At 39.5% G+C, this 12,429-nt stretch overlaps 2 protein-coding genes across 2 annotated transcripts; both read left to right on the plus strand.

Moving 5' to 3' along the window:
- Window positions 1–1,070: 1,070 nt before the first annotated feature.
- LOC101168656 (uncharacterized) lies at window positions 1,071–1,943 on the plus strand. Its single transcript, XM_004080131.3, has 4 exons — window positions 1,071–1,221; window positions 1,290–1,348; window positions 1,425–1,823; window positions 1,889–1,943. Exons 1-3 carry the CDS (start codon window positions 1,202–1,204, stop codon window positions 1,820–1,822), a joined length of 477 nt encoding a protein of 158 aa, XP_004080179.1. The 5' UTR covers window positions 1,071–1,201; the 3' UTR covers window position 1,823; window positions 1,889–1,943.
- A 1,927-nt stretch (window positions 1,944–3,870) lies between these two features.
- On the plus strand, window positions 3,871–4,716 carry LOC100049342 (uncharacterized). The gene is given in 4 exon segments (NM_001104756.1): window positions 3,871–3,954; window positions 4,031–4,089; window positions 4,169–4,582; window positions 4,649–4,716. Coding segments are annotated over 3 exon segments (492 nt in total). The 5' UTR covers window positions 3,871–3,934; the 3' UTR covers window position 4,582; window positions 4,649–4,716.
- Window positions 4,717–12,429: the final 7,713 nt, after the last annotated feature.

The raw sequence follows: 12,429 nt of genomic DNA on the forward strand, positions 1-12,429 counted from the left end.
GCATGTAACCTCATCCTGAACTGCCATCCTGGCAGCTCAGGCACAAGCCCTGAGCGACAGAGCAAAACATGCTCAGATCTACCACACCAGACAAGACCCAAGGTGTCGGCTGTGCAAAGAGGCGCCTGAAACAATCCAGCACATAACTGCAGGGTGTAAGATGCTGGCAGGTAAAGCATACATGGAGCGCCACAATCAAGTGGCTGGAATAATATACAGGAACATGTGTGCAGAATATGAACTGGAAACCCCCAGGGTCAAAATGGGAAACACCTCCGAAGGTGGTAGAGAATGAGAGGGCAAAGATCCTGTGGGACTTCCAGATCCAGACTGATAGGATGGTAATGGCGAACCAACCAGACATTGTAGTGGTGGATAAAGAACAGAGGAAAGCCGTTGTGGTGGATGTGGCAGTGCCAAGAGATGGGAACACCAGGAAGAAGGAACATGAGAAACTGGAGAAATACCAGGGACTCAGAGAAGAACTGGAGAAAGCATGGAAAGTGAGGGTGACAGTGGTGCCTGTGGTAATTGGAGCACTTGGGGCAGAAACCCCCAAGCTGGAGGAGTGGCTACAACAGATACCTGGAAAGACCTCAGACCTCTCAGTCCAGAAAAGCGCAGTGCTAGGAACAGCTAAGATACTGCGCAGGACCCTCAAGCTCCCAGGCCTCTGGTAGAGGACCCGAGCTTGGAGGAGAAACCACCCGCGGAGGGTGAGAGAGGCGTTTGTTTTTTTGTTTTTTTTATGTATGAAATATTTTATATATATATATATATATATGTATTGTATAAATATATTGAAATGACAAAGTTGATCTAGTTTTAAATATATATATGTGTGTGTGTGTATGTATATAAAAACTGGATCAAAATTGTAATTTCAATTCAATTTTTTAAATTTTATTTATATAGCCCAAATTCACGACAACGGTCATCTCAATGGGCTTTCACAGCTCATTTCACATCTCATATAGTTAGAGGTGTTGTTCATTTGTCAAACAGACTTGATCACATGAACTATGGATCGTCTGGGCAGCAGGTGACAGTAATGAGTGTAATGAGATCAGGTGGAGTCCAGTGAGACATCAGCAGAAGCTCAGAGCATTTATAACACCAAACTGGAAGTTTCATCAAACAGCAGCACTTCAGCTCCTTCTCTTTGTCTCTCCTGGTGGACGTCAGCTCAGAGTTGCTCATCATGGCTTTGTGTGTTGTGAAGTGAGTCTTCTTGCTTGTTGTGTGTTGCTTTGTGTTCCTGTGTTTACTGAAGTTCTTGATGTGAACAGGGTCTCCTGGATGGTCTTCCTCCTCTTCAGCATTGGAGCTTGTCTTCCTGCTAAACAAGGCAAGTATCCAGAAGAAGCTCCTAACCTGTTCAGATCCAAGCTGACTGCACAGACTGTAACCTCTTCTCTGTTCAGGTCAAAGTGGATCGGGATCCAGATCTGGGTCTGGCTTTGGAACTGCTGGCTATACCAGCACTGGTGGTTCCAGTGGCGGTTCTGGATCAGAGGGGAACCTGTTTGACCAGCAGCTTGCCACCATTGCTCGCTTCATTGCAGAAATCCTGAGCTTCGGGCCCAGCCGTCCTTTCCCTCGTGAAGCCTGGACCTCTGAGCATGTTCCTGTTGGGTCTGTTGAGCAGCGTCCTCTGTACCCTTCATCCCACGTGGTCAAGACCAGCAGCGGCTACCAGCGAGCTCGGGACTTCAGTTCTGATGCCAAATACACCCAGGATATCTTTGACCACATGGATGTAGATGGAGGCAAACAAGGTGGATCCTCCAAGACTGGATCTAAAGGACAGAAGGGCTACTGAGGTAAACACCAGATTTACTGAAGGGGATGAAACAAGACTTGTTTCTAACCACTCTATTTCCTGCAGGTTTCTTCTGTGGCTTGAGTTGTTGACAAAATAAAGTCAAGGAAATGAAATCAAATCCAGTGTTGTGACATTGTTAATTTGGTGTTCCACTTTCTTTTTATACTAAACTGTAAAAGATTTGGTGTAAGCTGAGGCACAGCTCTTAAACGATCAGAAGTTTATATCCTTTCATTTGAAGTTCTAAGATCTGAGAATTAAACAACTTTTGGGTTGGATAGTTGCCAAAATTGATAACCAATGATCACTTGATGGGTCAGATTTGACCCAGTGGGTTCTTAAGGATATCCTGGCGTTTCATGTTTTGTGGAGGGGGGGGGGGCTGCAGAGAGAGCAAAGTAATTTGCTGGTTCTCTGGAGGATACACAAAATGGTAAGACAATGACTTCCAGTTAAACGCAGATATCATGGTTGCTGGCCAACAAGACACCTCATGAAGGCATCCTCGGGTCATTTCAGTTAGATCTGAGCGCATGTGCAGTCAAAATCTAAGGACTTCAAGAAACTTATGATTTGTCAAAGGTTTACATTTATCTGCATAATGGTTTGACTATTTCATGGGGCAAAAATGTTGCATTGTAATATTGGCTTGGGATATACAATTGTAAGCTATGATCCTCTCCACTAGTGTCGCAAATAAGTGGTGTTCTGAAGGTAATATCATAAACGGATATAGTTTACTCTTACAATAGGTTAAGGGTCTTCTGAAAGTCAAGGTGTATATTTGTATAACACCCTTGTTTTGTCTCATTTCATTTTATTAAACTTTTTAATATATGGTATATAAAAATTCTTTTTAGAGGGAAGAGGGGGGGGGGGGAGGTTGGTAGAAAGTAAGGGGATACAAGTATAAAGATGCTAATTTGAGCAGGTTATGATTTTAAGCTTCACTATGTTTATGCTACATCTGCTAGAAAGACAAAATGTTACATCCAAGAATGAAATTCTAAGCTTTTGTTACTGACCATGGGTCAGACCGGAAGATATCTAGATATATATATATATATATATATTGTGAGGAATTTTTGATTATCAGTACATTATTTTCTGTATTTTATTTACTTCTGCATGGAGTTCATTTTTGTGAAAAAATGTTGGGTGATAATTAAGCCTTAAAGGTATTTTTGCCTCTCCCTGCACTGAATTCTATTTTATATTCTCTAATTTATTTTCTTTTCTTAAAATTGTGCAAATAATAAAATCAAATCAAATATTGTTGAAGGGAAAATTGGCACACATATCTATAATATTTTTGGTTTCCAGATGTGGTTAAGAGGACACGAATACGTTTTAAAATATCGATATTTGCTTGTAAAAAAAAAATGATCACAAGTTGTCTGCTGAAATGCAACACCCACTTAAGTTCAGAGTCAACCTATGGGGAGAAAATCTGTTTTCTGGAGAAACTGACTTATTCTTTTCAAATGAAAAGAAAACTTATTAAAAATTTGGACAAAAGTTTTTTTGCAAAAGAAACAAAAAAAAAGAAGAAAAAAAAGGAAAGAACACAATATTTCCATCAGGTAAGTTGGAATGGAAACCTTTAGATGCTGCATATATTTGTTTTTTCATTAATTCTTATATTTTATGTTCTGCACATGTTTTCAGATTATTTTATTGAAATTCAAATAATTGAAATAAACAAAGCTTAAAAAAATCACAAGTTTGAATTGTCGATAATCTAAATTGAAGGTTTAAAGATTTGTGGCAAAAAATACCAAAATGTCTGATGGTATCAGTGAGGTCAGAGCACAGAGGTCAACAACCTCTGTTTCAGATTAAAAAGCCTTTTTGTGCACTGTCTTTTTTTTTTTTTTTTGGCATAAAAGTTTGGGTTCTTAGCTGACTTTAACGCACCATGAGCCACTCTGTGCCTGATCCACAGGTGAGTTTAATAAGTCCGATTAAAACAGGTGGAGGCCAACGTGATGTTAAAGAGAAGGACTCGGCATTTATTAACACACTCACAAAGTTAGCCTTCATCTTAAGACTGCAGTGAAACTTTTCTAGTTTAATTTAGCAGGTTGCTGCTTTTCAAAGACCAACGTGATGCTTCAGTCTGTTATGAGGTGAAGTTTCACTTACATTATTTCAACTTTTAGAGTTTCAAGCTTGTTTTTAACTGTTGTTTCCACATCCTAACAGGTTGTTCTATATCAGCCTTTTCCTCTTATACTTTGGAGCCTGTGTTCCACTTAAAAAAAGCAAGTATAATCTAGAATTTTGAAACGTTTGAGCATCTTTACACAACTGTAACTCCAGAGGCCTCCTTTTTGCCAACAGGTGAAACTTCTCTCGGCTCTGGCTTCAGTTATTCCAGTCCTGGGTTTGGCTCTGACTACTCGGGACGCGGTTCTTCCATTTTTGGTTATGACTCTCGTGGCGATTTTGGTTCCGGCTCGCCGAGAAAGCAGGCTGCAGGCTTTGATCGTTTCATTGCAGAAATCTTGAGCCTGAGACCTTCTCGTTCTTTCCCACGCCGTGCCTGGACCTCCAACCAGGTGCCTCTCGGCATGGTTGAGCCACGCCCCGTGTTCCCTTCATCCCACGTTGTCAGAACGAGCAATGGCTACCAGCGAGCTCGGGACTTCCGGAGTGATGCCAAGTACGCTCAGGATATTTTTGACCACATAGATGAGGACGGTCAACAAGAAGGCCACCAAGCGACTGGACCAACGGGTCAAAAGACCTACTGAGGTAAAAATTGACTAATTGAAACTGAAAACTGATTTTTATTTTAGACTAAATGTTCTTCCTGTGCAGGTAAAGGTGAAGAATCTACTACCTGGACAGACATACATACAAACAAACAAATAAATGTTAATCTGTCTAAATTCTCCTTCTTCATGCTTCCAGATTAGTCTACACAATATTCTGACAAGCTGTACCTTAACACTAAAACTAAGAGCTGCATTTCCAAAAGAATGCAGGGTTGTACTGATCGAATGGTTAACATTGGTGATAAATTGTAGGAGTTTAAAATCGCCTCACATTTTGGCACAAAATGGCCGTCAAACTGGTGGTGTTGCCATCCCATGTTGACTTCAAAACTTATGTGGTAGTTCAAAGCCTTGTGGTCATTTTAACATTTGAATGGTGTCTCTAGCTAAAAGTTTGAAGTTATAATGGTTGAAAGAAGCAAAGGTTTTTTTTTTTTTTTTAAAGTATTCTCCATGTATTTAAATGGAGCAAAAATCCTGGAACATCCTGGAATATCTCGGTTCAAGGATTTGAAGGACCAAAAGTCGTAGCTGGAATAAGCTGAAAGAGGTGAACATTTTAATCGTTAAATGGTTAAAAATTGTAGAAGGAGTTAAAGGGCAAAAAACGGAAGATGCTATAATGAAGAGAAAACAAAGGGGTTGAATGCTTTACAGCAGTGGTCCCCAACCCAACGGTCCATGGGTCATTTGGTACCGGGCTGCACAGAAAAAATAAAATGACTTGTATGACTTCTGTTATTTATTTCAGAATCTGAAAGATGTTGTTTGAAAATTGCCCGATTCCGTTACTCTTGACGCAGGCCAATTCCCTCGTCTCGGTCACGTGATAGGATACAGCTACAATGAAACCCAGGCCAGGAGCTAGCAAAATGAATTAAAAAACAAACGTCTTTGGAAAGTTTCCTTGCAAAGTGGAAAAGGCCCAGCCAGGAGACAGAAGAGGGGCCTTCGACTTCCAAAAAAAGCTACATTTAATAGTATCAAGAGTCCTACTTAAAATATGGATTTATCCCGACGGGAGATTCCCTTCAACCATATAGACCATTTTATTTTGAAGGCACGTTTAAATGTTATAATAAAACTGCAAAAAGTTACATTATATAAATGGTTTAATGGGCAGTATTTTTCTAAATGGTGAAGTAGGACTTTGTAGCTCTCATTGAGTTTTGTGGTTATATTTTTGTCAGTACTGTAGCTTTCAATGTACTGACCATGTTCCTGATCTAAATGGGGAAACCTGTTCTCAAAAGTACAAAGCTGTAGTATCCCATGAGCAGTCACCAGATGGCATCCAAAGAACACTGGCATTTGAGGGACAATTGTTTTTTCTTTTTAAATCAAAGCATGGTTTACTTCAGTTTTTCTTTTTTACTTTATTTTAGAATCTTGTTCAACTGAGTGATTTAAAATTACCTAAAGACTACATTACCTGGTAGGAAAAGATAAACTGTATCTCCTGTGGTATAGTTGGTCTGCATGTGGTCACCAACATGGCTGTACTGAGATCAAACTATTGTGGTTTAACTGTCATTCATTTTAGAATAAAATACTGAATACAAGATATTAGTGATGAAACGCAAAATGCTCAGCATCTAAGCTCTCTAGAATGCGTTAGACAAAAGGCAAATCCTCTTAAAAGACCGGTGTCCGAAGTAACAAGCACTTTTATTGGAGGTCTGCGACAGAACAGTCACTTTTGGACGATGTACGGTACCATCAAATCGGGCCTCTTCTGTTATGTCCCGCAGATGTGGAACAAGCTTCCTTTAATAAAAAGTTATTGCGTCTTTTTGTCAGAACTTAAATATTCTCCATTTTTGTTGCTAATTTCTCTGGAGATTTTACAAATGTGGACAGATGGAAAGGTGACCCTGAAATGAAACCCCCTCTGGCCAACAGGTGGCTGCAGACCCCCACCCCTCCCATGCCCCCTTGCTCTCAGGTGAAGCATTTAGGGAGGGATAGGGGGGGTGACTAAATTAATGTGATGTGAGCTGAGCCAGAGAGCACCTGTCTTCCACCTACACCAGAGTCGTGGAGTCTAGTTCTAGCAGATCACTTGCCTCCCCCAGCTTGGTCTATTCACCAGCTGCAGCAACAAACCTGCTCCTCTCGAGTACGTGAGGGTTTCAATGATATCCATTTTAACAGTATTTATATTAAGAACATGTCTTGTACCTGGAAATTCATGTAATAAGTGTCTAAATGATATAAATATAATTAGAATTCCATTTTTTCCATATATAGAATCTTATTATCCATTTAATTTACAGTAGACCAGTTTCAGGCAATGCTTTTTTTTATTTTGCTCCATTGACTAGCAGAAATAACTGTGCAGGTGCACAGCTAGAAAGTCACCTTGAAAGCTTATCCACCTGGTTTGCACAATGCTGTTAATTTGTATTTTAGGATCTTTTGCAAGAATGTAATGATCCAGTGGCGGTTCTACACTGAATTACTCGCCGGGGGGTGAGATCCCGCCCCCAACACCGTTAGAGTCACAACTGAATTTTGTTTGGCCAAACAAAGAGGAGAAAAATCAGATAAATGCTGCTTTTTTCAATCCTGTGATTGGCACTTGACTATGACTGATTAAATAAGGTTTTATCACCATAGTTGTAGTAAATGGTAAATACTCATCTTTAAAGCTACTTACAGATTTATGAAAATTCCATTGACCAATTATAGAACCTAACATGATGGAAAGAAATAAAAAATTACATTTCAGAAGTTACTCTAACTTAAAAATATAATGATTATTAAAATTAAAAATGTGTGCCCCATTAGCATCTTATGGTGGCAGCATGCTGTATAACCATCTCAGCTCATTCAACATTTATGAACCAATAAAGCCTTAGTGTTACAGCAGGCACGCGAGTCATGGCATGCTAAGGGCCACCACTGATGTTACAAAAGGTATGTGTTAAGGTATAGCGAAGGTTTTCAAAGAAAATTGAAGTGTAGAAAATACATAATGCAATTGCAACACTTAGGCCTACTTGAGTCTTATTCATTGACCACACACAAAAAAAGGTTTTGGTCTTTGACATCGTGGCAGGTAGCAGAAAACTTGCATCCCTAGATTGGAGGACAAACCCTTTTCTTTATATCACTTCTCCTCTTCCTTTCTTTTTTTTCTAAAGGGGTTACCAGACAGGTTTTTTGTCCATCTCTCTGGCATTTTGGCGCTTACACAATTAACTTCCCCACCAAAGTTGTAAACTAAACCAATTTTCACCTTAGTGACCTCATCGTTTTGTGTTCCTTAGTTTTAAATGGCCATTTCACGCAAACATTAACAAAGAAAATGCTGAATTTTATATACCTGTATTAAAATGTAGCTAAAAGGATGTCACGGTATGACTGGATTTTTTAAATATTTTATAAAATAAACCCTCCACCACCACCACCTTCCTCTCCCATCCACTTAATTATGGAGTTAAACTGATTCCCTCCACCCCTCCCCCTTTTCTTTACGCAGCTGCAGGGGGCGCCAATTCGCTGGTTTCAGTCGTTCCAAACAATATGAGAGATAAAAGAAAACCCTACCAACGTACATAAACTGGGTTTGATACAACTTTGAAATAGGCCTTTATTGGAGGGACAAATGTCAAGTCCCAGCACTCGGTTAGTCTGGTGGACTTCAAATGGTCAAGAAGTAGAATTTAAAATATTTTCACCTTTAAGGACCTATATCATGCTATTCTTAAGCCTTTCAGAGTAAACATATATGTGATACTATATTACCTTTGGCACAATAAAGAACCATTTTTCAAATTAGATGAGTTATATTTGCAGCTCATTTTCACATAAGGAAGTAAAACGACTAGATCTTTACTCCTCTGGGGATTGCGTCAACATGAGAAACAACAGGATCTTCCATAGCGAGTTACCATCAGTAACTTCCTGAGCGTCGCCCTGCCTGCGGATATGTATTTTACTGTCATCTCCAGAGGACACTCCCCTTCCTTGCCATGTGCCCTCCAGCTGTCCTTAAGGCTTGTTCTATTTCTCCTCTCAATTACTTGCAATCAGTAATGACACACACAGGTGCATCTATGCACACACCTCATTAGCAATCCCTCCAACAATACTCGGTCTCTGAATGCCTTCCTACAATCTCTGATGGTTAGTGGATCTCACTGCTCTACATCACATGTGTATGTGAGCGATGAGCGCTTTTCCTGTTTTTTTTCCCCCTCTATAGAGGTTACAACTTAAGCCTCCACCGTCTGTCCATGAATTTGACACAAACCAGGAAGTATCAGATGCAAACTGTAGTTGTGACATTTACATGGCTGCTTTCCTTTGCTTCGAAACCGACTGGAATTCCATTAATTGCGTAAATGGTTGAAAAGTTACCGCAATTGAAAGAGGATGAATTCGTCTTTAAGCAGTTAAAAAAAAAATGTAAAGTTTGGTTTTAACCATCTCCTGCTTTTATTATTGACACTGTGGGGGAGGATTTCCAATAAACTTGTGTTTTTAAAACGTTATTAGAACTTACATTTGCAGATTTAAGGGCGTGACCATTGACTGCAAAAGAGAACTGGACTGAGTGAGTGTGACGTCACCCATAGAAAACTGTTTACTTCTGGATCCAACCTAATGGAATTAATTTGTTTGCCATTTTTTGACAATACAGACGCCGCCATTTGGAGCAAGACAACGACAGTTTGCAGTTAATAGCCATCCTCAGCCTGGGTCATAGTTTCAATGCCAACTTCTGTCATCAATCAGGAGAAAGCTTGTTGGAAGTCAACACCCTTACCGCTGAATATGGGCTCAGAAGAATCTGTCAATCAAACCTTTGAGCTGGCGGCCATGTGCTTTAATTGAAGCATCTGATTGGCCAGTTTATAACTTGAATAATTTGCAATGAAGAAAAAAATATTGTTAAATCAAATTAGGATTAGCAAGTACAATAAAAGGTATCAGAGTAAGAATGGTTATTCTGGCAAATAGAAAGACTGTGTAACAGCTGTTTATGTCTCTATAGAAGTCTATGGGATTTTGGCTTCTTGCTGGGTACTTCCTGTTTGGAATGTGAGGTGGGAGGAGTTACCCAGTCCAGTTCTCTCATACAATCAAGGGCATGACTTTGGATTGACAGGCGGAAGAACACACGGATGGACCAACAGAGTTTCAAACATTGTTATCTTGCCCAACTCCTGTTTAAGGAGCATTTATTAATTTGGTGCTGTATCTTTGGGTCAACCTGTTCATTCCACTGCAGGGTACATTTTGGCTGTCCAATTACGGTAGCAACATTAGAGGTCATTCATGCAGTGTACTTGTAGTCATCACCCAGTGGAAGTACTTTTGAGGTAATGGTAAGCCATTTTGATTTTTTTATGGAATTTATAGGGGAAAAAAATTGAATGAACCATGTCAAGCCAAAAATTAAAGGTTTAGAAGCTTTAAAAATGGTGAACCTTAAGGAACGTTACTAGAACTCCAAGTTTACTTTAAGATAACGTTTCCTTGTATCAGAGCAAATTTGTTGCCCAATCACCAAAACTTGCATCAATAATAAAATGTGACATTTTAAAGTTAAAATCCTTTTGTGTGTTTTTTTTTTTTTCTGATTGTCCTACTGTCTTTTTGTACTCAGTTGTGTTTTTCAAGGTCTGTATCCCTCAGCCACACCAGTTTTAATTATTCATAGCTGTTTGCGTTTCAGCTAATTGCCGACTGTAAGGTTCAGGTCCTCATCCAGTGACGCTCTCTTACTGCTCTAGATTGCTGGAGTTAAGTGCCTCTAGAAGATGTTGTTGGTCTGCTTTAGTAGATCACTACAGCTTGAACAATGACATGGTTGATCAAATTAGCTCTGATAACATCTGAAATAACAGTGCTTTGTCTTTCTTGTTTCCCTCCCCTTAAACTACTTTATACACGCTCTATTCACAAGTTTCTTTAATTATTGCCGTCCATGATTGGTTTCAAACCTGGAGAAGTTGTGCCCTCTGACTCTGCTCATATCAGTTTCTCCACATCATTTGCAATGAGTGATCTTCTTTGAGCCTCTGAGTGTTTTCTAGGAAATTTGAGCCCTGATTGGGTTTTTGCTTCTGCAACCTAAGGTCACCTAAACACATCAAAGGTGCATCACAGTGAAACACATTTGATTGGTTGGGTTATCTTATGGTTTGACCTTTCAATCTAAGTTACGTATAAGACTCATCCAGCCTCATTTAGCAAGTTTAATGTTTAACCTATTTAGAGTTTAATTAAAATTAAATGTATCTGATTTTTGATTTTTTTGTTTAAGTTGCCTCAAACAGAAATCCAATGTTGAATAAAAAACAGTAGTTTTCAAATTTAGTATTCATTTAGTCAAGCATGGTGGTGGCAGGGTCATAATATAGGCCTCATTTTAAAACCATAAGACCCATAAATATAAATAAATAAAAGGCTATTTAGGTAAAAAGGGCTTCAAGTTTGTGTATCTGAAATATTCATACAAGCTTTACAGTTTTGAACCTCAAGCTGTTCTGTTTTTTTCTTTTCCACTCTGTTGGCCATGGGTTAATAAAAATCTGTTTTGAAAGTAGGGGGTTGGGGGCATTCTGTCCAGTGTAACACAAGAACTAATCATTGTTCAAGGCGAGTCCAGACCTGCCATGACTGATGAGTGACTGCTAACAGTTACCAGATAGTTATGAACATGTCATGGGCCGTCATAGCTTAGAAGAGCAGCATGATGTTCCCTCTGAGAACCTGTCTGTGGTTCAGTTTGGTGGCAAAACATCTTAGCTCATGCAAGTAAAACCTCCTCACAGTACTGACTGTTCAATAACATGCAGCTAATTTTCCTTGACAAGATAGATCAAATTTCTTAAATTTTTTCTCCAATTTTTTTTAAATTTTTTATTGCTGTCTGTTCAAAGCTCACACTCACCAGCTACTTTATTAGCTTCACCTTGCTGGTACCGGGTCGGACCCCCTTTTTGCCTTCAGAACTGCCTTAATCCTTGGTGGCACAGATTCAACAAGGTACTGGAAACATTCCTAAAAGAGTTTGGTCCATATTGACATGACAGCATCACACAGTTGCTGCAGATTTGTCAAATCCACATCCATGATACCAAACTCCTGTTCCACCACATCCCAAAGGTGATCTATTGGGTTGAGATCTGGTTGCTATGGAGGCCATTTGAGTCCAGTGAACTCATTGTCATGTTGAAGAAACCAATCTGGGATGATTCCAGCTTTATGACATGGCGCCTTATCCTGCTGAAAGTAGCCATGTCATAAAGGTGGTACACTGTGGTCAGAAAGGGATGGACATGGTCAGCAACAACACTGATAGGCTGTTGAATGGTGACTCATCAGAACAGACAACATTTTTTCAATCTTGTATTGTGCAGTTTTGGTGAGTCTGTGGGAATTGTAGCCTCAGTTTCTGTTCTTAGCCAACAGGAGTGTGGTCTTCTGCTGCTGTAGCCCATCTGCCTCAAGGTTGTGAGTTCAGATGCTCTTCTGCAGACCTCGGTTGGAACCAGTGGTTCTTTGAGTTCCTGTTGTCTTTTTATCAGCTGGAACCAGTCTGGCCATTCTCCTCTGACCTCTGGCATCAACAAGGCGTTTATGTTGCTCACTGGATATTTTCTCTTTTTCTGATCATACTCTGTTAACCCTAGATATGGATCAAATTTCACACATTTTCAAACTTTAACTTAACTTAGTATCATACAATATAATACGACGTTTACGGTATTTTTCCAACTAAAAAGCGCACTTAAAAGTTTTTTTTTTCCAACAAACTTGACGCCTTACATATGGATTAATTCTGGGTGTGGTTACTGATACGGAAAC

This window comes from Oryzias latipes, chromosome 19, assembly GCF_053564925.1.
Source record: "Oryzias latipes strain Hd-rR chromosome 19, Olatipes_Hd-rR_3.1".
NCBI lineage: Eukaryota > Metazoa > Chordata > Actinopteri > Beloniformes > Adrianichthyidae > Oryzias > Oryzias latipes.

What these genes read in the sequence shown, in the direction of transcription:
- LOC101168656 (XM_004080131.3), top strand. Translation starts at nt 1,202, where the DNA reads ATGGCTTTGTGTGTTGTGAA. An exon ending in ATGGCTTTGTGTGTTGTGAA is followed by an intron (nt 1,222 to 1,289) that starts GTGAGTCTTCTT and finishes TGATGTGAACAG; the next exon opens with GGTCTCCTGGATGGTCTTCC. An exon ending in TTGTCTTCCTGCTAAACAAG is followed by an intron (nt 1,349 to 1,424) that starts GCAAGTATCCAG and finishes TTCTCTGTTCAG; the next exon opens with GTCAAAGTGGATCGGGATCC.